Genomic DNA, 25,701 nt, shown 5'->3' on the forward strand with positions numbered 1-25,701 from the left:
TGCTCATATTGGTTTCGAAGAATGTACTTAAGGAAGGCCAGTGGTCAGCAGGTGTAATCGGACATTTCATGGGCCTGCAGGCCCGTTGTCAGTTGGAAGATGTGGCTTTGGCATCAGTAGCAGCTATCTTTGAATATACACCATCAGATAAGCTTTCACTAAAATCACAAACAAGTTAAAACATCTATACAGTATTCTACAGTTGTGTCTTGTCTCTGTTTTCCTTTGTGTCTCTTAGATCCATCTGAGGATTCCCAAAGATCACCATGGCCTGACTTCTGGGAAGCCCTTAAACTTGGTCATGACGGGATGAGATCTGGAATGTGTCAATGGGCTGTGATGTCTCATGGGTTTTTGTAGCTGTCAGATTTCTTTCCGCTGACCATATAGAGAGGTGGAAGTCGGCTTATACAGGTCGATGGATCACAAAGGCCAGGTGGTCCTGAGGGTCCCCTTGAACCGGGTGACCCTGGGACACCGGGACTTCCTGCCTCACCACGTTGTCCATTTTTGCCATCCTTGCCAATGCCAGGGGCACCTGGTGCACCTGAGGTGGAGACACAAAACAAGTTAAAAATTATTAAAGGCTGGTTAGCCTAACTTTCTCGCTTCCACTTTTTGAGTGGAATGAAAACTTCACAGCATGATGGGTCCTCCCAAGTGCTAAATGTTGTAAACGGACAGATGTCTTAAATTATGGTACAGATATCCATGCCAACATGGGCTTTTTCAAATCAGGGGAAAATGTATCATATCAACGTTTGTAGGATAAGACATGCTCCTGTCAGTAGCATACCATGGACATTAACAACACATTTTCAAAATCATGTCCAAAGACAGTTTCCTCCTCTTTGGAGAAATAGAAAATATGCACAATAGCTGTGCCATTATAGTTTATATTTCATCAGACAAAAAGTGAGGAGAATTTAAATATAAGTTTGACTATTATCAAAAAAGAAATAGGTGTCTAGACATTTTGAAGACCCAAGGTTTCCTCTGGGCAGACAGGCTCAAGTGATGACAAGAATCCAGCCTTACCTGGTGCACCAGGTACGCCTGGGCTTCCTTTGATTCCTAGGCCATCCTCTCCCTTGTCTCCCTTGTCTCCCTTTTCCCCAGTATCACCTGCAGAAGAGAAGATCACATAGAGGACGCACAAATTAATGCTGAAATGAAATGGAGAGGCATATTGTTTTCACAGTTATGGGGATTTAATTAGGAAACTTAATGACTCCGCTCTAATTCAGCATTGTTCAGTGAATCGTTGATTGTATAGTGTTATGCATGGTTGAATCCCTTCTACCCGCAGAGCACTGTAGATGACTTCTTTCAGTGTGCTGTGGCAGTGTGAAGACAAAGGCGTACGTGCTTGAGCCCACAGCCTTGTTTTCTCTAAAAGCTTCATTTAATTTCTTGCCACTAAATCCACTGTAGCTCTGGATGCTTTCCAAGAAAATAAAGGAAAAGCAAGAGCTATCACAGCAACACATCCTATTTGTCACTATACTGATGAAATGCATACAGTATTTACAAACCACTTAAGGCTATTCTAAAGATTGCTGAAGCCAGCAGCTTTGGTTATCTAGGGACTAGGTTATTCTTACGGTTACGGTTACGGTTATTCTTATTCTTTCTTACTTTGTTGGAGTTCAGTATTGAATAGTGGAGAATGGGTTTGAAAATGTTTACTGACCTTTCTTGCCTGGTGCGCCTCGAAGTCCAAAGAAGCCTGGAGGGCCTTTGGGACCCATCAGCCCTGGAGCTCCTGCTGCTCCTGCTGCTCCAGCTGATCCAGGGGGGCCAGGAGGTCCTGCTGGTCCAGGGATACCAGGGGCACCAATGGCTGCTGGCTTCTTCAGAAGCTCTTTCTTAAACTCTGCTAATTGTTCTAAATTGACAAAAAACAAATTCAATTAAAACAATAAGCGTTTTAAAGTATTTACCTGTAATAACAGTTTTATTATAGGTTAAATATGACAAGATTTGATCATATCAAATTAAAGTGAACAAGCTTCACCTTCTACAACGGCTGAGCACATTTCCCGAAGCTTCTCATCACTCACTTTTGGGCCCTGTGAATTCATGAACATTAACACTGAAAAGTTACTGACAGTTGTTTCAGCCAAGACTATAGATTTTTACAATTTCAGTCAATGTATATATGATTTATCACACATTGACCCTGCATTAGCAGAATATACAAACTGAATAACTCAAAACCACAAATGTCAACCTCATGGTGGGGCTGGAGGAAAAGTCAGAAGATGGTTAACATCATTAGGTTACATCATCAGGGGATCATAAATGTCTTCATGAAGCTTTACCTCAGTTCATCCAATAGCTGTTGAGATATTTCTTTGGTCTGGACCAAAGTGGACTGACCAACAAACAGAGAGACTGGCTGAGAGACCAGCATTACCATTCCTTGAGCTATGTCAATAGCATGGTAAAAAGTAAGGATTTTATACAACACCACAATGCACAAATAAATTTTTTTATTAATTACATGGATAGATCATAATATAGACCACTCTCTTAATTAGAGTTCCCAAGTTGGTCAGCCGTTCATCTCCACTTTTGACTGAGGTGTCTGATTTTAGAAGATTGAGATTCCTAGAAAGTGCGCTGTTGGAGCGGATGGTGTGTACATACCATATATTGGCAATTGTAACACTTACAGGTAGACCTCTGGGACCTGGTGCTCCAGGAAGGCCTGGTTCTCCCTCCAGCCCTCGAGATCCCATTGGACCAGCCAAACCCTCGTGGCCTGGCTGGCCTGGTCTGCCATCAATCCCTGTGGATCCTCTTTGGCCCTTCTCGCCACGCTTATATTGAAAAAAGAAATCATTACCACCCCACTCTGACACTGGCAGGACTACAGCTATAGCTATTCATTTTTCTTTTACATGTGTAGGGGTTTCTTCAAGACACGTGGGGCACAAGCTCAGCTAGTTTACATTAGTAAATTCATATACAATCCAAGCCAAAATAGCAGGTGTTACAGTACAATAGTGGAATTATCTATTTCTATGTGAAAAGAACCTTATGCAACAGTTTAGAAACAAAAGTACGGGTTCAAGTACAGACAGCAGATTTTTAATACCTCGCCTTTGATTCCAGGAACACCAGGCGGACCCTGCAACATACAAAGATCAGTTGACTTCTTTCCAATCTACTGACAGACAGGTTGTTGCATTTTCAACAGATATGAGTTCTCAAACAAAACTTGGCTCCACAAACCTGGTCACCCTTCACCCCGGGATCTCCTTGTAGTCCTGTGTCCCCCTGTTCATATAAGTAACATGGTGAGTGACTGTTGAATTGGCTGTGAAAGATCATTCACAAATACATTTAAAAAAAATACGTAGTTTATAACTGTTCTTACCTGACTTCCCTTTGGTCCCATTGGTCCCAAAGGTCCCTAGAAAAGAAAGAAAAAAAACCATTATGTACTTCACTGCACTTGCAGACTCTCATCATAATCGCTGTGTTAAAGTAACAGAGATTTTTCTAACCTGATCGCCTTTGTGTCCAGTATGACCCTTGATTCCTTTGGCACCAGTGTCACCTTTATCTCCTTTGTCACCCTGAAAATATAGCATTTTATATTGTATGCATCTATTCTACACATATTTACACATTATGTTTTTCCAAATATTGGTAATAATGCTTCTATAATTTCTCTTCACCACTATCATTGTTAAGCATCCGTGCTCTGTAAATAACATTTCTTCTGATTTGATTTAAATATCAGTTTATGAAACTTAATATAAATAATGTCTCACCTGGATTCCTGAAGAACCGGCAGGCCCCACTGGCCCTTGTTTTCCTGTTTCACCCTGGACATTGATTAAAGATACAGTTAACACATCAACTACAGTTTACAGATTGACTTAGTAATACATACCTGAAACCTCTATGGGAAAAGGGGCAACTAACATCCATTAAGTACAGGAATCAACAGAAAAACATGATCTGAAAACTTAAAATCACCTACACATAAATGGAGAGTAAATGTGAACTCACTGTTGCTCCTTTATCTCCTGGCTTTCCATCTGCTCCATCTTTTCCAGGCTCACCCTATTTGGAACAAATAAGTCTTGATGGGTTTGATAATATGACTTGAATCAAAATAGCTCAAGAGATGAATATAATTAGAGTATGATAGGAGGCTTAGTGGGGTAATCTTACAGTCTTTCCAGGGAGTCCAACTGGCCCAATGGGTCCCTCAGCACCAGTATCACCCTAAATCCACATAAGGAATGGCACTGGATTGGTTCTCAAATTATTATTTCTATCAGCTCAAGCACTCTGCTTGAGAGTTCTACTGAAGTTGACTGCAGCAATAACATTTTGGCTATACTATGTGGACATGCTACATTAAATGGGAGATGATTCCAATTACCTTTGCACCAGAGGGTCCAACTACTCCCTGTTTCCCTGGCAGGCCCTAGGAACAATACATCATATGAAAAGAAGCCGGGAATTATTGTGTCATTGCTCCTACACCATTCAGTCCTGTGTATGTGGGTTTTATTTACAAGAAAAAGGTAAATTAGGTAACATTTTTCGAATGCTTGTAAACATGACAACAAGTGAGGCCGCAATGATTAGTTGGTTAATCGATTATTCAATTAGAACGATAGAAAATAAATCTGCAACTATCTTGATTGTTTTGGCTTCTCAAATTAGAGGATAGGCTGCCTTTCTTTGTTCCTTAAAAAATTAAATTGAATATCTTCTGGTTTTGGACTATTCAGAGAAAACAAGCAACTTGAAGGTATCACCATCAGATCTGAGAAATTGGGAATGGCATTTTTTCAGTTTTGTAAACTAATCGATTAAATTAATCAATTATGAAAAGTATTGTTATATCAGAGTTATCATAACTACACATTTCCGACTTGTAAATAGTATTCACATCTTCCAAGCTGGGAAACTGTGAACATTTTTCAGAAAGATCCAACATATCTGACTTGGCACTTTCTAATACAGGAGTGCCTGAATACAAGAAAAATATGGATACCTCACATTAGCCAAAGACCACTGTTCAGTATAATTAAACCAAACTTTAATGGATGTGATTTTATATTGTTGATGCACATTATTTTAATCCTCAAATGACCAAGTGTGTAATCATATAACTGTCTTTATGACATGAACACTAACAAACTGTTTCACTAACAAACTGTTTCCCATCTTTACCATCCACCCCGTATGACGTGAATGCGGCATTAGGCAGAGCGATGCTTTGAGCTAAATGCTAACAGCATGCTAACATACTGAGCAGGTGCAATGTTTACCCTTGTTCACCATCTTAGTTTAGTGTTGAGATATTTCACTAGAAGCCACACAAGTCAACCTGTTGGTGGTGCTAGGGGAAATGTCAAGAGATCACCAAAGTCATTATGATTCATTACTAGAGAACCATGGACATCTGTATAAAATTCCATGGCAAGTCATCTATTTCAGTCTGGACAAAAATGGTTGACAAACCAACAGACCAACATTTCCAGCCCTGAAGCCATGCTGCTCAAAAGGTAGAACACAAACCTCTGCTAACTTATGTGCAATGGTTCTCTCCATTACTTTTAAAGATATTATGAAAGGCAAATATGTATTCTTACTTCCAAATACACAAGTTCACAGTGTGCAGTTTATATAAGCACTGACCAATCATCTAAAAAGTTTGCCTCCTGGAAATAAAAGAGAAAGCTGCATAGCTTCTTTGAGGAAAAAATGTGAGATGAAAGTATAAAATATAATGTACTTTCTATACTATGTCCGTTTCTAGAGTCAGTTTTAACATTCAAGCCATATCTGTAGCCTCCCACCTCACAGCTTTACAGGCAAAGGTAGATAGCACCAGATTTTCCTACCTGCTGGTTGCTCATATTTAATTTATCTGACCAGCCTCTGAAGCCTCAAAGAGGAGCTCAGAAATCTACATTTTCATTGCTTTCACTGACTTTTCAATAAAAATGAAATGGTCCAAATTCGTAATTAGTAATATGACATATATTGATGATAAACTGTAGCAGCCTGTTATTGATATATAAACGCAATGAATATAAATGATATTGGACTTACTGGAATACCCACAATCCCCCTGATACCAACAGCTCCAGGTGTACCAGGTTCTCCCTGTTAAGTAGATTCACAGTTTATGCATACAAGTATAATAATGAACATTATATATCATTCAGCCACTTTAAAACCAGTAACTCGTTGTAATTATTTATATATATATATATATATATATATATATGTGTGTGTGTGTGTGTGCGCGTGTTTCTGTATACAGTATAATTACTTTAAATTATGTATTATATATTATATACTGTATGCTGTATATATAAGCAGTCAATTGACTTAAAGTGAGTCTACATAAATGTTGTTGAACAGCCGTCAGTGTTGACTGGCCTGAGTGTATTGAATTTAGTGTGTTTCATGGTTTTATTATTATTTTTCAAAGGTTACACAGTGTCACTGTAAACTAAAAATTAAATAGTTGCTGTCTTATGGGCTACAACTGACACAATGGGAAATACTCGGAAATATAATTTGATCTTTGGACATTTTAGGTTTGTATCACATTTCATTTCATTGTTCATTAATTATTTTTCAATTTTGTGAATTAAAGTTACACTCTAAGTGTTAAAGTATCTTTTGACAGGATAGATAACACAACCTTCTTGTTACAAATGAAAACCTCAGTACTTAAGCAATAATTTCAGTTCAGTATGCACATGGGTGTTGTTGATACAATCTTTCTCGTTCCACTAGCTTATGGTGGTTAATGTTAGCAAACTAAACAGACATTGCTGTGTAACCGACATAACTTTCAGTCACCCATGTGGCTGCAATAAGTGCATTGAGTGAGTTTTAGTGTGCCATGACGGTCTAAACATTGTATCACAATAGCTTAAAAGTTAAAAAAATAAATAAATAAAGACAAAAAATCCTCCATATATGGATTTTTTCATATGTTAAGTTATTGAATATTGGGAAAAAAAATAGAGGCTATTTATATTCAGATGTCACCTTAGCACCATCAGCTCCGGAAAGTCCATCCAAGCCATCTGCGCCAGGCTCTCCCTGTAATGTCACACTATGTGATTATAACCCAGCCACACTATAAAAAATGTTGGGCTAAAGAATGAATGAGCCACAGTGCCGTCAGCATACTTACAACGTCTCCTTTTTCCCCTTGGGGTCCCTGCTCTCCTTGAGGTCCCACAACTCCCTAATCAAAATCATAGCATAGTTCTTAAAACTGAAACAGTATTTTAGGAAATATGTTGCAATATAATCCAGAATCTAAATTGAAGTGCAGAACTCACATCATCACCCTTTGGCCCCTCCAAACCCTGACGCCCACGGATTCCCTCCACACCCTGAGAGAGGAGATTCAGTCAAAAGTACATCAGGAGAGTTAGTTATCAATTACCTCTTGCCCTTTTGTTATTACAGTAAATGCCAAAGAGCAGAGGACATAGAACTGATCAAACTAAGATTGCTTACAGGGGCCCCAGGCGGGCCGGTGGGTCCTGGGACGCCATTGAAACCAGGAGGACCCTACGAACAGGGAGTCAGTATTTATCCACAAACACAATGTTATGGATGTTTGAATTATCACTGTTAGAAAGTGCTATCACAGTCATGTTACATTTTTTTATTGCAGACACCAAAAAGTTTGTGAAAAACATATGATGTGATGAATCCTTGTTTAACTTACTCTGTCTCCCTTCTCTCCGGTGGTTCCAGGGAATCCGATGGGCCCTCTTTGACCCTAAATTGAAAAAAGAGCATTTAAAATGAATATAGATAGATAGATAGATAGATAGATAGATAGATAGATAGATAGATAGATAGATATCACTTCTCATAAAAAGACATAGTGTACTGTATTAATACAATAATAATACAATGTACTGTAAGGAATGTTCCCCTACATCATCTCCCATGCGACCTGGTGGCCCCTGAGGACCTTGTGCTCCAGCTTCTCCCTGTGGAAAAAACAAACAAGAACAAATCATACTCTGTTTGTAGGTTGCAGTCAAATCAATTACTATATGTGCAAGTTGCCCTAGGAATCAATCTCTTTCTATACATATGACATATGTTTCTCACCATGATTTGGTGGTATAGAGGAACTGGTAAATGAAATTAAATGAACTGTTCATAGAAATAAACCTCCTTTGGTTGACAAGATATGTTTCTGTTTTCACTGTCTCACATACCTTCTCTCCAGCCAGTCCATCTTTGCCAGGCTCACCAGACACACCTTTGTGACCCTTAAGGCAACAATGAATTTAATCAACAATTTTGAATAACTTTAGCAACAGATTTATTGGAATTTATCTTATTACATTCACAACCTTTGGTTCATTTTTTTTAAAAGTAATTGTAAATCAAAAAGCCTACATATATACCAAAGGTTTCCCTCATACAGAAACAGATACATTTGAAAAATTATTTTTCCAAAGCAATTTTTTTGTGAGTTTCGTACCTTCTAGGCGGCTACTCTTTATCATAAAATAAATGTAACAAAAACAACAATATAAAACCTGACTAAGAGTCAACAGTTATACTAGCAGTTGTATGAGGCTGTACTGAGGCCATGGATGTAACTGGATATCTGACTCAGAGATGGCATCAACTCACTTGAATGAATATTGCTCGAAAGAGTTTTCTAACTTCCAGGTTTGCTTCTGAGTTGTGCACCCCACTTCACTTGTGCATTAGGGTTTCCCCTGCTGGCCCTGCCAGCGTGTTAACATATAAAATATTAAACCTCCATTGATTAAGAATTTATAATAGAAAGAGTAATAACCAGTCTTGTTTGAAATTGAGGTATCTTGTTGACAGTAATACAGATGTATCTTTTATAATGGTCATCTTTGGGGAAAATGCTTTTTGGGCCTCAGAAGTTTTTTTGTTGCAATACCAGCAGTGACCACTGAGACAAATAAGGATCAAGGCTGAGTGGCAGCACCACAACCGGCTCTCTTAATAAAAATAATTTCATTTAAACGCTAGCATTAGCATGCTGACACGCTCACAATGACAATGTTAACATGGCAAAGTGGTATAATGTTTACCAAGTTCACTGTCTTAGGTTAGCATGTTAGCATGTTAACATTCACCAATTAGCATTATAAACAAGGACCGGGTTAATGGGAATGTCATTAGTTTTGCAGGTATTTGGTCAAAGTATTGAACAAAGTGAAATTTGGACCTGATGGTGGCGCTAGATCCAACGGTTGTCGAGGCCATTACTCTGAACCACAAATGTTAGCCCAATGGTGGCACTAGAGGAAAAGTCAGGGGATCACCGAAATCATCAAGATACATCTTCTGGGAAGCATCAATGTCATTGTACAAAATTTTGTGCCAGTTCATTAAGTACATGTTGAGATACTGAAGTTGTCACTCAATTACTGAAATATTTAACCTGTTAGTGGCGCTAAATAAAAAAATCAGGGGATCACCTAAGTCATTAGCATTCATCTTCTGGCGATGATGAATGTCTGTACAGAAGTCAGTGGTAATCCATCAAGTATTCGCCCAGATATTTCAGTCTGGACCAAAGCAGTTCGACTGAGCAACCAGTACTGCCACAAGTGTGGCTAAAAATCTATTTTCTTTCTACTGTTAATATTTGGTCATCTTCAATTTCATTAAAATGTTTTGTCAAGTTTGCATTTTGCAGTAAAATAGAGTGCTAAGGGGCTGTTCAGAAATAACCTTGTTGTGTCAACTAATACACAGCAGCCATTTTCATTCAGGAAGCCACCAAATTAACATCATCTTCTTAATGATGTCCATGTTTGCTTACTGCTTGCTGTCATCTGAGCCTTGTGAAGGCTACAATAGGAACAGTTATTAACATGATTAATAGCTTATTATTACAGCTGCAGTAACACATAAAAATAATGCAACTTTGACAAAAATGCAAAGGCAATAAAGTGGTCACCGTGATGGATAAACCATTTCAAGCAAACCAAGTTGATCCTCATATTATGTGTACATTAACTGCAGCAGCAGTTGTATAGTGCATTTATAGATAATGGACTAAAACATGGCAAAGTACTACTTTGCTTTTTTCCAAACCTGAAACAATGAAATTAGTGTAGATATTGTTTTTTACTGCCTCATGATAGTCTAGACAAGAAGCCTAGTATTTGATCATCTGAAGCTTTCAAGATAAAGTTGCTAAATTTAAAAAAATTATTTTAAATTTTGGTCAAAGTTTTGGCTTTCATAGTGCTAAATTACTGGACATCCTTCATTGACCTTCCTTACCTTCATCCCTGGTAGTCCAGCCATTCCCCGAGGTCCAGCAGGGCAGGCAGCAGGACACTACAAACATACACAGACAGGACAGAAGTGAGACATGGGACAAGACAGACAGCCAGATCCTCAACCAGCATGGCTGCTGCATGCTCTTTAACTTCAATGACTCATTCTGATACGAAATTCACTGTCAACAATCCAATTGCCATGCATCCAGGAAACATTTGGCAGTGTGTAAGAGAGTCAAACACTCACAGCTTCCCCACTTCCCTCACTGCTGGCACCAGGTGGTCCCTAAAACACAGCAGAGTGATATCTAAAACAGCCGCAGGGGGTTTAGATGACCACATAAGTCCACCACAGCAGAGTTTCCCAGAAAGGTAATGTGAAGAGACTGCAACATGCAACATCATCATAAAATCATGATTTCACATGGAAATCTGGGCTTTAGAATAAGTTCAAGAGTATCAAGGTAAAGATGATAAATTAGTGTGAGGGCCACTAGGCTTATACTTCTACAACAGATGATCAAAATACAGATTGTGGCTGCTTTAATTAAAAAGCATGCAGATACTGATCATTCAGTTTTGTCAAATTTGCATCAGCGGTAGACTGTGGGGTTTTTTTCGGACCAGGCCTATAGTACGCCTATAGAGGCATCTGATGATGCTCTGCAATAGGATGTAGGGAGTAATTTAGCATTCTAATGTCTAAACTTTGTTTAAGGGGCTTTTTCCAAATGTCTGGTTACACTATAGAGTACTTGTCATTTTTTTTGCATGAAACGTGTCTAATTCAAACACACTGATATCAGCAAATATTGAAAATCCAAAATATCTGTATCTGCATGAAGCTCTCAAAACCCTATGTATGAAAACATGAGAGGTGGAAAGTTAGGGATAAAATTAATAGATGTCAACAGTAAATGGGTTCGATCTGGTTCTTACCGCAGGCCCTGGTGGACCAGGAGGGCCAGGAGGCCCTGCGGTGCCGGGTCCCCCTCTAGGTCCAGGTGGACCCTGCCAGTACAAGAAATATTATCAGCACATTTGATATCAAACCTGGCCAAACACAAACTCCTCAAAATATCAAATAGTTTTATGATGCTGTAAAAATCTATTCAGAGATTGTTTAGAACCTGTTTTTGGGCTGATAGCCTTAACGCCCACCTATTTTATGAGGCACACCCGTAAAATCTAATGCAATCCAATACAACAGCTCAGTCATGAATTCTACAAATATAATCATTTGGACTGAGTCAGAGAGGTGTTAATTTAACAATGTTTGACAACGATCTCTATTGGTGTTCACCTACTCTATATTATACTGAAAGGTGTTTCTAATTATCTGTCCACCGCATTTACAAACAAGAGTGGGGAGGAATATTATTATTATTATTATTATTAACACACTCAATATACAATACACTAGTACAATATACTACACAGAGAATTAGCATCTGTCTGACGTTGTCAGCAAAACCTGAACATTGTAAACCTCCTAAATACAGGAATTTATGGGCACATCTGTTGTATAGGATGTAATTAGATTGAACAGGTGGACCGACTAAAGAGGTTGTGGAGTGTATATTTGGTCCAGATTCTAAAAGTTGATGCGTGCAGCCATCTTAACTTGTCACTATATTTACAACTATTTTCAGTGGTGGAAGAAGTACTCAGGTCTTTTACTTTAATGAAAGTGGCAATACAACAAAGTAAGAATACTCCATTAAAGGCAGTATCACTAGTATCACAAGTTCACCATTCAAATCCTACTTAAGCAAAAGTATGAAAGTGCTATCAGAAAAATTATTATTATTATTACCGAATTATTATATAAATGTAATTATTAGTTTTGTGTCTGATTCATTTGTGTGTAAGCTGTATTTTGCTGTTGTAGCTGCTAAAGTCAGAGCTAGTATTCATTATTCTATGTAGTTTAGAAGTATTTCCCAACCTAAAGGTCACAGATAAAACAAAAACTACAGGTCTTGCCTGAGGAGGACCTGTCGTTCAATCAAATCAAAGGGGGCTGTGATTCCAGTGCAGTCTCTAGGTTTTGGTTTTTTTTTTTGTATCCAGGACCTATCCAGCTGAGGTTCTGTGGATGTGCACAGGAGTACTCTAACTAAAGTTTAGAGGGGGAAAGTCTCTTTGGTGGAACTGCTAACAACTCCCAGACATCTGAAACATGACGAAGTCCAGGCACGATCCACAGACGTTGGGAATCACCAGTTTAATTTAGTTAGTTTAGTTTTGATCTTTAATTATGTATCACATTTTAAAATCTTTAAAATCTCATCATATTTGGAAAGTGTATAGTAATTATAGCTGTAAAATATATGTAACGGAGTGTAAAGAAGAATATTTCTCTCTGAAATGTAGTCGAATAGAAGTATAAAATAGCAGAATATGGAAGTACTCAAGTAAAATACAAGGATGTCAAAACTGTACTTAAGTGCAACACATGAGTAAAAGTACTTTACTCTAATTTCCACCACTCACTACTCTCTTATTGGTACATCTGTTGAAATTAAAAATCTTTTTGTGTGTCTATATTTAGACTCTGACCTCAGGCCCGATGTTTCCTTCATCCCCTGGGATTCCTGGTTTCCCTGGTGGTCCCTGTTGGTCACAGACACACACCAGTGAATACAGAAGGTTTGCTGGTAAGCCATGTGAAAGTCTGAGAATAAAATAGGACACAGAAGATGTAGCAAACACATACAGCAGGTCCTTCGCTCGCTGGGCCCTGTGAAACAAAAGACAGAGCAGGATATATATTTAGTGTAAGTAGTTCTAGTTTTTTCATAATCACACACAGTGTCATCTCCATGCAAATTGTTTTAATAAGAGATTTTTCCACTTACACGAGGACCTGCAGGTCCCGGAAAGCCAGGAAGACCCTGCAAGGAGAGAGGTAAATCAGTAACATTGTCACTATATGCAAAAAAACAACATAATTTCTACAACTAGTGAAGTGATCTAAATGTTTACTCACTCTCTCTCCCACTGGGCCTCTGGGTCCCATTAGGCCAGGAGAACCCTGCAGACAACCATTAAGTCAAATCAACACGGCATCCCATTTTCCCAACACTCACCACACCGTTTAACTCACCCAGTCGTACTCACTGCGCACACAACTTTGTGATAACTCTCACTGACACTGCCTACATTTATTCATAAAGGCAATCCTTGGTCCTGAAACAGCTTCCTCACTGTTTTGGATTTTGCTCATATTTCTATGTTTTTAGAATAGAAATAGGGCCTGGAAGAACTCACACACACACACACACACACACACACACACACACACACACACACACACACACACACACACACACACACACACACACACACACACAGTCCCACACACTGACAATATGGGCTGATATTATAAAGAGTGTATGTAAGTGGATGAGATGATGTTTCCTACAGCAACTCCTGGAAGACCAGGAAGGCCTCTCTGTCCAGGAAGACCGATCTCCCCCTGCTCCCCTTTGCTACCCTAGGAAACAAACACAACAAGAATAAAACAGCTTTATCTTCTTCCTGAATCTCTCCGCACTGTTGCTAAGATACACAAGAGGCAGTGACAGTCATCATTTAATCAATGGAAGGCGGGCTGATCTCGTTGTTTCTTCAATCAGTGACTAGCCACACTTGTGTACGACTATGCAGATAACAAACGGGCCAGACACAAACAGAGCTACGCTAAATGACAGAGACACCAGTAAACATGTTGCCTCCAGTTAAGCCTCAGTTTCAATCAGTAATAGCTGTTTCAGGTCTGTTACGTATCTGTGAAAATACACTGTGTCAGACTGTTTGTTGTGTTGTCTGTGATAAGAAGAAGAAAAATTCAACATACAGTCCAGTACAAAGATTATCCTAGAGGCAAATTTGTGGAGAGGTTACAGAGTGAAAGATAATACTTGTTTCTGGGCTACCTTGCTAATGGTGACCACCCATTTTTAAGCAAAAAGAAGGCTCTAAAAAATACATGAATGATCTCCAGACATTTATTCACAGCAGGTTAAGACCTGTCCAGATTTCTGCAAACCAATACAGAGCTTACAGGCAAAGTTTATATTTTTCTTAACTTTTCTGCAATTTTTTTGCTACATTTCCCTCCCTTTTTTGCGTCTCTCATCAGCCCTGCTTTGCCTGTTTTTCCAAAATGCTTTGTGAAGTCCCATTGAAAATTAATAGGGAAAGTAACTTGTCTGCTGGCTCTTCACCTGGGCCTGTGAAAATGGACTGCCGGATGGATGGTTTTTAGTTTTAGTTTTAGTTTTTGGGTTATGGGGTAGGTTCGAGGCTGGGTTAAAGGCCTGTGTAAAGCTGTAGTGTGGTTTAAACATTTGTAAATTGTATGTTTATTTGTTAAGATTTAGTTACCAGCTGTCTGAATATTGCATGCCATTGATAGCTACAGACCGCATCTTTGTAATTTTCCCTAAAAAAAACAAAACACAAAACAACTTCATTGGAATTTCAGAGTAAACATTAATTGGAATTCTAGCACTGGGGACCCATGGAAGAAAAAACTTCTTGGCTGGCCTACAAAAATATGTCATCACTAGAAAAGTACGTAATATTGAGTTATATTGTCTTGGACAAATTTTTTTTGAAATTGGGTGAATGCTGGAACACAAGGGTAAAGTGAATCTTTGCCCTGAGGTTTCAGATGGCAAACAACCTGTAAACAACAGTAAATGCACAAAAAGAAGAAGAATGCACCAACAGCAAGTATTTTGTCAGTGAATCAACAATTCGCGTTTTATACTTACAGGAGCACCTGGACTGCCAGTAGACCCTGGAAGACCCTGTAGAGACGAGTAAAACAACGCAGTCAAAGAAAGTAAAGATGGAGAAAGAAGTTGCATGTCGACAGAAATGGGTCAGACAAAGACATTTGAAGGAAGAATGGCTGTTATTAAGGAGGAAATACTTACATCTCTTCCATCTCTGCCATTTTCTCCTTGGGGCCCACGGGGGCCCTCTGGGCCAGGGGCTCCTGGGGGGCCTTGGACTGATTTGTCAGGCTGAGAAAGAAGACAACCAGTCAGCAAATGGGATATATACTGAAGACTCCGCTGAAAAAAACAAACTACAAATATAGGTTTTAAGAAGAGACGTAAGTAACCAAAACAGTTATACGGTTATAATTATAGATCAAGCCTCTTAAAGTACATATGCCCTGTTACAGCCTGCAGGTGTGCTTCTAACTGGGGGCATTTCGGTTATATTCCATATATCTCTGTTCTGAAGTGATTTATAGCCTTTAGTTATTGTTGGACATGTGAAAATGTGCATACATGCATGAATGTCTACCTACGTGAACCTGAAAAAAAGAACAAAACCGCCACCATAACTTAGCTATAGAAACAAAGCAATGAGGCAATTAGACAACCAAAGCACTGAAGTACATTACTGGCCTAAAATCACAGAGCATAAAGAAGGTAGAGTAGAAAAATAAATACCTCCGCATTGGCATACATCTGAAGAAGCAAGAGAAATCAGATAAAGGGAGAGTTAGTGAAAGTAGTCACACCACCCTCACCAAAAGTGTCAGCAGAAGCGCAACTGTTCGTAATCATAGCAGTGAGTATATCATGCTGTCGTTTGAATATACAGCCCATAGTACCACCACCACTACATGTTTGCCTGAATCTAATAGAATGCACCAGCCCAGGAAATGTTACCGTCTACAGTGGGTAGAAACATTTTCATCTTGATACAAGTGACTGAATAAAAACACTCCGCCGCTAATTCTACTTCATCGCACTGGACAATGAGATGTGAGACAGTAGAGTGGCATTTTCATTATGGGCGAAAAGTATTTCACAGAGGCAGAAATCCCATTGATTGCGCTAAAGCCACACGATTGATGGATAATATTTAGTCACAGATGTCGTAAGCCTCAAACTACATAACACATTGTTTGTGTGTGTTTTCATGTCAGGATAACATTATCCCAACTTTTCTGAAAACAGAATTTGTAATGATTACCTCATGCTTCATGTTCAATTGTATTTAAATATGTAAATCAATCTCTCTACCATCAAATACTTTTTCACTGATTTCCAATTAGTTTACACTGTTGAATGATTCCTATCAGCCTTAAAGCTGAAAGATTCCCTACAGACAAGATGGTTGTATGACTGCAGAATTAGCCGCGTGAAGGTAAAAATACTCTGCTCTGACAATATAGCATGATTACTTTGAACAATAGACTACGGCTGATGTGAGGCGTCCATATTTGTTTCCCTTTTGCGGCACTTCCATGCAACTAAGGGGCAAATTATTACTGCAAGAAAGTCAGATTGACCTTCGTACAGTAATCATAGTTAGAAATTGGTTGTTGGAAGATACTGGCAAGACAGAAACTGGTAACTACAATAATAAATTACATACTCATTATCTCATAATCATAATCTCATAATCATAATCTCATAATCTTGTGTAATAATGAAACCACTTTACAAGGGTTAGATTTTCTGTGTGTTAAGACAGAATGCGAGGCCAGAGACAAGAGGAAAAGGGAGAAAGACTGGATGGAAATAACAGAAAGAACTGGAGATCCGTAAGCATCGATTTCTAGCTAGCTTACAGCTAAAGTCTGTATAGTGTATTGGCTGTTTGAGGCAAATTAACACAACAAATGGTCAAGAAATCAAATTTGTGCAAATGATGGAAGGCATGAAAAAAAGTTATTTCCATCCATAGTTTTTCCTTAGACTACACTCTGTCCAGTTTGCTGTACGCCCCTTAGCAACAGAGCTTGAGAAAACCACTTTTAATGGTCGTAAACAGCAGGCGGCAGTTATTATAGTGCATTCCCGTCAGCTGATAATCAAGTAGCAGCAGGTAGCCTGCTTGCATAAGGGAAAGTTATTTCAGGTAGGGCAACATATGTAACCTGTTGAATCATTGTCTATTAAACTACATTATACAGAATGTAGCCATCACTGAGACTTTTAAATCATCTCATCTCAGTTTTTGTGTGGCAAAGTCAGTGCAATAACTCTTCAGTGTAGATGTAGCCGTGCAAAACCATGTTCTTGTTGGTAGGCTGAATGTGGTACTTGTGTACTTGGTGGCCAACTGCTGTCGACACAAGGGGTACATGCTGTATTCCCTGCTGAATTTAAATAAAACGGTAACCACAAAAATCTGGCACTTTGCAGACTATGCAGGTTGGGTTTCTGATCTCACCCTTTTAATTTGATCACACTTCCTCTTTGTTATTAAAGTTTGCAGTTAGCTAACTAGCGGTTGTGTTTTTGGCTCCATGTATTGAGGTTTAGCACAGCCAATGAGATCATGTCTGCCTGGATCTAAACCACTCTGCCTCAAAGAAATCTTTGTAGAACTAGAAATCCAATCTGCAATTTGACCAAAAAAAAAAAAAAAAGAAAAAAAAAAATTAATTTGCAAATTGTGGATGTATTGCAATTTCTGGATGTACTAAAGGAAACTGCTTGGTAGAGAAGTTGTTTACACTTCTGCAGCTCCATCTCAGCATCTCTCTCCTGTTTTCCTTTCAGCATGCTGCAAGCCCTATCAACCTGAATCAAACCACAAACCATAGCAAATGCTGAACGGATCCCAGTCCGTGTTACTGTACCTCAGTAGCAGGCAGTTCATTGCAGCTCTCTCTCTGGGCTCTCTTTGGGTCGCAGTGAATCAACATCCACTGGAGCTCAAACTGAAGAGAGATGTTAATGTTATTGCAAATACAATACTAGGCTATGCATTCATATTCATATGTAACACTGAAAAGAATCTTGAAATGCTTCGTCATGGTGCAGATTCTTCTTTGTAGTTTTGAATCAATTCCCCGTATATGGGTTGTTGAGCTTGATTTTCCACCAATGCGATTTTCTGCAGGGATTAAGTTTTTCCTTTTTTTCCCCACTGGAACCCAGCTGAGCAGCTTTGCTGTGACAGCAGCACTTTAGAATTATAGCAGAGCTCAGCACACATACAGTATAAACCTGAATGTGTTTCTTCACAGAGAGCACCATTTCACTAATAGAGCTTGTAAGGAGAGTCAGTGAACATAATTAAATGCAGTAGGCAATTTTCCATCCTCACTTACCACTACAGAGGCGTCAGGATCAGCATCCAGCCTGCCAATAAGAGTGTCTCCCTCTGTGTTGATGGGGCCCTTGCCCTTGATGGGTTTCTGATCCACGGGCTGGCAGTCCACATATAGAGTGACCTGGTCGCGCTCCACGCCGATCATCACCTTGTGCCACTTGGTGTTGAAGAGCACAGAAAGACCGGGGAAGGTGGCGGTCTGCAGGTTGCCGTCGGCACCCATCAGGAAGTACTCCAGAGCCTGCTGGTCGCCATTTAGCCTCAGCCCGGCTTGTTTGTTGCCGTCTTCGTCCACTATTTGCCAGACATTCCACACCTTGTTCACCGTGTTCTTGATCATGCGGAAGGTCGCCATGAAGGAGTACTCGTCTGGGAAGCCACGAGGAAAGTTCAGCCTGAGAGCAGAATGGAGCACAGGGGCTCAAATCAGCCAAGGTATCAGGGCACAATGTTCAAATTCATCAAAACCAGTGATATTTGAACATGCTGTAATTGAACAACAGTAAAAGGAAAAGCTCAAAGACATCTCTCACCCAGCAAGGTTACAACTCAAAATATATTTTATGTCAAAGTTAATTCATGATTACAAATTAAACACCGCTCAGTAAAACTATTATCAAAGGAAGAGTGAGGTGTGGATAAAAATAACACAAAGCCTTGGCATCAATGTCTTTGAGTTTCAAATAAAACATAAATTACAGCTACAGGCTTCAAAGAAACAAAGATACTGTCGGTTTTAAGGCATGCTATTGTATCCCAAATGAGATACTGTGAAAGAGGCTGCCTCAGTACATAAATCATTGGTTCAATTACAGCATGCAGTCTGGTGCTTTCTGTGTTTTTAACAGGCCAGATTCTCAGTAGGTGGTACATGCATAGATGGACGCTGCAGCCGGATTTTTACGATCAAGGTGAGGCAATAAAGACAGAGTTTCCTGTAACCCAGTAAAACAAATGTGGAGACCACTCTCTAGCTTTGCCTGAGGTGAGAAAGTGTAAAGTATGTGCTGCTTTTGCCCTGCAGAAGAAAGAAGAGGGAGTGCAGCTTAAGCAAAGATGGACTTCAAAGCATCGTCTGTGCCACTGGACTCAAAGGGGAAATAAACGTATTTACATTCAGTGTGACAGGCCCGAGTGGTGTAGATGCAGGGTGCCAGCGAGTTACATAACAGCTTCTAAGGAAAGCTGGCCTGCAGAAAATGATTAGCCAAAACAGACTGGAGCAGACACAGGGGGAAACACCAGAGATACTTTGGTTATGTAAAGTGGTAAAGCCATTACTCTGTCCTGAAACCAGTGTTTTGCAATTATGTCTTAAAGAGCATTCCTTTCACTTGTGTTAAATAAAGCGCAAAACACTAAAACAGAAATGTCTCTGTTTTGTTACTGAGGTTGCTACGCTGAGCTGAATTATCAACTGGGTAAAGGGTGCAGCTGCCCCTGGACCCTGGACTTCCAATTGCCCTCAAACCCCAAGGTTCACTATGTGTGATTTTATTTGTAGCAATTCAATTAATTGAAGAAGTTTTGAAGGAAACATAATGCAGACTGGATTAAGTTTTGTATTAATATGATGAGGAAATGTTTCCAATTTACATATTTGTTGAGTCACAAAAATGTTGATACTGAGTGCATCAGTGAACTGTTCACAGACAACGAATTTGTTATCCACCAAACTATCTCATTCTGTTTATAATATTACATTTCACCAAACCCATGATCTTTCTCTAAACTTAACCCAAGTGCTTTTGTTGCCCAAACCTAATCACAGACAGGACTCTGGTTGTGAACCCTGGTCTCTGGTGTGACACTTGGGTGCTTCATTCATTCAAATAAAATTTCACCTCTGAACATAATCCAGCCAGCGATTATGTTTGTCACCCCAGTGTAATTGGGAAAACAATTTGGTAATATATAAACCTAATTTCTAGGAGACAGGGTTGCATGAGGAGTATGACTCAGACTGTGAAATTAGTTACAGAATGTCTGCTGTCATTCTGGGGGGGGGGGGTTCAAAGTTTGAAACAAGAATAGGTCAAAACCTAGTATATGGCTGGACAGCCCTTTATCTGTTTGTTTCTCTCCTACTCTCTGTGCTCACGTACACAGTAACTTAATACAGTTGAAGTCCCAATAAAGCTGTTCTCACTTACATGTTTTTCTGCTTCTGTTGCCAGACAATGCAAAAAGTATGAAATAGTGACTGAAACGCGGCCCATTAAGACGACATGTTAACCAGCAGTCACTTCCAAGCTGCTGCTCTGCACTGCTCAAAACCTGATTTTATAACTGTAACATGGTCTGACAAAATCACCATACCAGTTGTTAAAGACAACGGCTGTGCTGTGATTCGGCTATATTTCCTTGTAAAATGATAACTCACAGAGAAAGTTAGAGGCTCATCCATGTCTGTGTCAGATGCCTTGCAGTTAACTGAATGAGACGCATAGAGAGGAGAACCTGCGGAGGGAAGGTCTGACCTCATGCTTGGGGGGCAATACTGGCGACTATCCTCTACAGAAAGCAGCTAAGGTTTGTCCAAATGTTGCTAGATTTGTCGCTAGGTGCCTGGGTGAAGAAAACTCGCTAAAGGGGTGAGAAAAGTTGGCAGTGACAAAGGCACTAACTTGGCAAAACTGAGTGTTAACGGCCCACTGGTCTGTCAGTCACAGACATTTGAGTTTGGGTTGGCACCGCTGTTGTAGTCCAGCCAAAACTAGCCCTGATGATGTCATTAGGGTTATCTCAGATTAGACTACACATTTTTAACTGAAAATGTGCATTAAAATTTGGGGGTGTGGAATTTATAAGACATGGGCTTTTACCAGGCAGTGAGGGTCTAACAAAAAGATGCATGTGGTTGCATTGTGGGAAATGTAGGATCCAGTGTTTTTGGAGCTTGACCCATACTCGATAATTAAAATGGTTGTCAGTTTTCTGTTTGGTCTACTGGACTATTGGATTAAGTGACTCACTGTTTCAGAACAACATCCCGTTTTTTCAAAGGGGGTGCGGTGTCCCACCTGGGATCCATGGCTTATTTTGCCCAAGGGCTCCTCAGCAGGTTAATGGAGCCATATTGCTACAACCTACCTTTAATTACAAACTGGGGAAAATCTGCACAGGAAGCCACTGATGTCAGCACCTGTGATTTTATTGTCATTCTAAACTTTTTAACCCATAAACCTCAAACTGAATCATTACCAAAAAGGCATCGTGAAATATGTCTCTTCACATTTTGTGGAGATACAAAACGCTTCAAGTGCGGCCAAAAACATGCTTACTCACTCACTCACTCACTCACTCACTCACTCACTCACTCAATCACTCACTCACTCACTCACTCAAAGAAATACCTCTACTCTGGTTTTGTGTCTAAGAGATGCCAAATAGGTTCAGACATGTTTTTCTCTACCAATTATATGCTGCTCGCCATGCAGTAACATCTGTGCCAGACCTGTAATAATGCAACACCTGCATTAGGGGACCACTGCTGTTCTACAACATTTGTGTGTTTTTTATCTGGTTTCTTTCAAGCCCTTTTTACTGTACTTACATGGTTGGAATTTGGAAGTTGGCCTCCCTGTCGAGGCGGTAGGCCACCTGGAGGGGAGTGGAGCCGTCCACCTTCCTCACACCTTTCAGAGGGATCACATCCAGCTGGAACTGGGTGATCAGATCAAACCCTAAGAGGGATAATGTATGATGCACATGATGCTTGTAATAATCATTATTATAATAAAAATAATATTGTACTAATCATTATTCATATTGTGTAGTAGTAGCAAAAACTATAGTGTTAACACATATACAATTTTGCAACTACAAAATACTACTAAATATAACTTTTAAGTTTACTTAATCACAAAAAATGTATCATTTGAAGTCTAATTAAATGGATGAAACTCCATTAAACCACAGAGCAGAATGTGTACAGTTGTGTTTCAAATAGGGCAATGATGAGTTTTTACAATCTAGCTGAGTTAAAAATTGTTCCAAGTAAAATTCTGTGGAACATTTTATTTGCCTCATTTGAAATCTCAAGGTGTGTTGAGGCATTAGGCAGCCCACCGTGTTCAACTAACTAAACTCCCCACCTTCCTTCAGATCGTCTATTTTCGCTTTCAGTTATTTTCAATGCGTAGGCTTGTTGGTCTCCAACTGCTGCTTTCACTTCTGATTGAATACAGCCCAGCTATAAATGTTCATCCCCAAGTATCCCAGTTTCACTGAAGAGTCTTTCACCTGGAAGGTCATCTTGTCCGCTTCTCATTGGTGGGCAGACGGTATCACCGTCCAGTCGGTTGAGGTCTAGTTCTGATAGGACGAAACAAAAACAAACGATCCCTTTACACTTGTTCTTTGCTGATTTTGACGAATGCAATATATCACTGGTCAGTTCAATTCAGTTGGCGAATTGCAGGGGACAGACACAAGGGAAAAGCGAGGTCTTTAATGTCAGAGTGGATTAACATCACAATGCACTGTGGGGCCTTTTTAATGTAAGTTTTTCTTACTTTTACATATTCACACATTCCAAATTGTGAACACAGACTAATAAATACAGTCTTTGGGAATTTATGGTGCAGAGCACTCAGACAATCCCTTGTGATCCATATATATCATCAGAAATGGAAACATAATGTTGATAAATACAGCTGCTAGTGTTGCACGACTGTGGTCACAGCCATATGTCATTAGAAAAATTTTAGAAGGCCAATATGAAAGGTGAACTACTTCCCTTGTTATTTACTGTATGCGTATGATTTATCAAGATGGAAGTCTCCTTTGGTGGAAACTGCCGCCTGCAATATATCACACCTCTATTAGATTTCTGCTTTCATCATTAATATTTCTCAGTTGTTGAATCTACAAAAATCTACAATGTTATGTTGCTGTGCTTTTTGACTCTAATCTACAAAATAAATGACTAGCTGACTTTTTCATTCCCATTAACAAACTGACATTAAATATATGTAAATTATATGTGACTTCAGAGAAGATTATACTTTGGACTGTAGCGTTAGATACACAATTTGCTGGTCCCAAGACATGTTTTTAAAAAACAAACCGACAGGTTTCCCCGTCAATGGGATTTTTCATGCAGTGGAGAATCAATTCCTTGGCCGGTCAGAAGAGGGTGCTACTCTTGAGTCCCAACACTTGAGTTGCGAAGGGGAATAGCCGCTCGAAAAAGTCCATGAAACGAGCATAATGACAGCCAGAGGGGCTCCACAGTCTATAACCTGAGTCAGCTCATTTACAGTGAGCAGTGTGAACACAGCACATCTGGAAGCTGTTCCCACATCCCACATAACTGCTGAGAAATGAGATAAAGTGGTGAGACGGCATTTATAATCCCATATTTACTACCACTAAACACTTATCTGACTGTGCATGTGGGCCAAGTTGTTAAAGTTACTGCCTGCCGCGGCATTACGCTCAGAAAGCTAGTCATTAGTGCAATGAGCGGGAGGTGAACCACAATTAAGATGTCACAGTTGCATGTGTGCTGTGGCGAATTTCACAAAGCAGTACACCTTATGTATCTGGCACTCACTGCGCATTCATGTTAGATTTATTGTGTCCCCAAACAACAGCAGAGAATGGGCTTGTAGTGATTATCAGAAGTGACATTTAATCTGATTTAATCCTACGACACAGACTAGAACAGTGTGTCTGCTATTTCTGGCCCTTGCTTTGGGAGTTCCGGTAAAGACAATGACCTGGCAACAGTCAACATGTGGGCGTTAACATTAACCCAGGTCCTCTTTGTCTGTGTTTACAGGACAAACAGATTCGCAGTAATGGTGGTTTTCATGCGTCAACGCCACACTGATTTTGTGATGTATTGTTGATTGTGCTTTGCGCTGCAGGTGACTTACGTCCAAGTGCTGGAGCGAGGAGGAAGGACAGTAGAGCCATACAGACAGGGGAGCACGCCGACATCGATAGATGCCACGGCTGCTTTCTGTTCAGGAATGATGGAGAAAATCAGTATTCAGTCATGCATTTAATTCTCTTTGACAGCTTCTTGTGTGTCCAAATCAATAAAACACCACAGGGATGATATTTAGTACTTTGCTGGTGACCTCTGCGCTCATCCTGAGCACATGAAGAGAAAGAAAAAGTTTACACCGTTCCTCCAAAAGGTGCTTGCTTTGCATTCCAGTCAAGATTTTAAAAAAAGATTACTGTGAATACGATATGACAGTAAATGCCAAGTGGAGGTGGAACAATTGCTTGACATACAATTTTAGAAATCAAGTGATACAGTCACAAACGACCCAACTATTTCTGCTGTGTTTCTGATGCGTGTCAGTGCAGTCCAACATGGTGTATCATGTACAAGATTAAGTTAAGCTCCAGTTATTTTTGGAGGAAATCGAGCCATGGTAGTAGTGCTAGTTTGCTAATCTGTTCATCTAATATAGCTTACAATGAACTATGATTAAAATATTGAGCTTACAACATACTGCATATGTGTGTATCGATTTCAACCAAGTCTTTGCACAGCAGCTGAGCCCTGGAAAAGCTAATAAGTGGCCCTGCCTTGGGTTTTGTTTTAAAATATGCCTTCTGACTCATTGACATCAACATTTACTGAATACATAAATAGATAACGGACATATTATTTACCACTGCCTGCATTAGAAGTTGAGATTTGAGTGTCTGCTCCACTCAAGCAGCCTAATATCTGTATTTGTACTTTTAAATACCAGAGAAGGTGGATGATAAATGACAACAAAGCCATGCAGCTTTTCCAATTGACCTTACACAGCAGTACATGTGTCTAAGCAGTGGTACAGTGTATCCACACTTTAACTTGAATCAGCTATCCTTCTTTAACTTCCTTTTTGTGTCCTGAGTAGTGACAGGTTTGCACAGCAATCCCAAACCTATCATCAACATGACTGATGGCGATAGTAAGGACTCTTCTCCAAAGGCAAAGGTTGCAGCTCATCAATCCGAGAAATAAATGAGGTAGGATGGTGTTGCTGAGGACGTAGCCCATCTCCAGTGTGTGAACTCTCTTGCAAACGTGCGCATTTGCTTGAGGAGCACGTACAAGTGTGTGTGAGTGTACTGTCAGAGAAATGACTAATGGCTAAATCAGCAAGGTCTCTTCAGAGGAGGCGTTGGGCTCCAACATTATGCCCTTCTCTTAAAGGAGCATCTTCAGAGCCCCAGAGGGACTGTCTGTCTGCTTTCCACACTGATCCATCTATGGTCCGGACTGATGTAACCACCTGTCACTGATGAAATGTGACCTGAGAGAAGCCTTCACCATTTA

At 39.7% G+C, this 25,701-nt stretch overlaps 1 protein-coding gene across 1 annotated transcript; it reads right to left on the bottom strand.

The window, feature by feature from the left end:
- Positions 1-344: 344 nt before the first annotated feature.
- On the bottom strand, positions 345-24,356 carry LOC120786772 (collagen alpha-3(IX) chain). The gene is made up of 37 exons (XM_040122412.1): positions 24,293-24,356; positions 22,653-22,724; positions 21,964-22,093; positions 18,406-18,802; positions 17,932-18,012; positions 15,785-15,802; positions 15,257-15,346; positions 15,092-15,127; positions 13,735-13,806; positions 13,300-13,344; positions 13,169-13,204; positions 13,027-13,050; positions 12,870-12,923; positions 11,247-11,318; positions 10,555-10,593; positions 10,309-10,365; positions 8,244-8,297; positions 7,956-8,009; positions 7,739-7,792; positions 7,525-7,578; positions 7,344-7,397; positions 7,193-7,246; positions 7,045-7,098; positions 6,091-6,144; positions 4,406-4,450; positions 4,192-4,245; positions 4,027-4,080; positions 3,786-3,839; positions 3,516-3,587; positions 3,386-3,421; positions 3,241-3,285; positions 3,104-3,136; positions 2,679-2,825; positions 2,018-2,072; positions 1,694-1,888; positions 1,039-1,125; positions 345-547 (listed from the first exon to the last, which is right to left on the bottom strand). The coding sequence occupies exons 1-37, from the start codon at positions 24,354-24,356 to the stop codon at positions 345-347; spliced, it is 2,799 nt and encodes a 932-aa protein (XP_039978346.1).
- Between the last annotated feature and the right edge of the window lie 1,345 nt (positions 24,357-25,701).

Source organism: Xiphias gladius, chromosome 24, assembly GCF_016859285.1.
Source record: "Xiphias gladius isolate SHS-SW01 ecotype Sanya breed wild chromosome 24, ASM1685928v1, whole genome shotgun sequence".
NCBI classification, from domain to species: Eukaryota; Metazoa; Chordata; class Actinopteri; order Istiophoriformes; family Xiphiidae; genus Xiphias; species Xiphias gladius.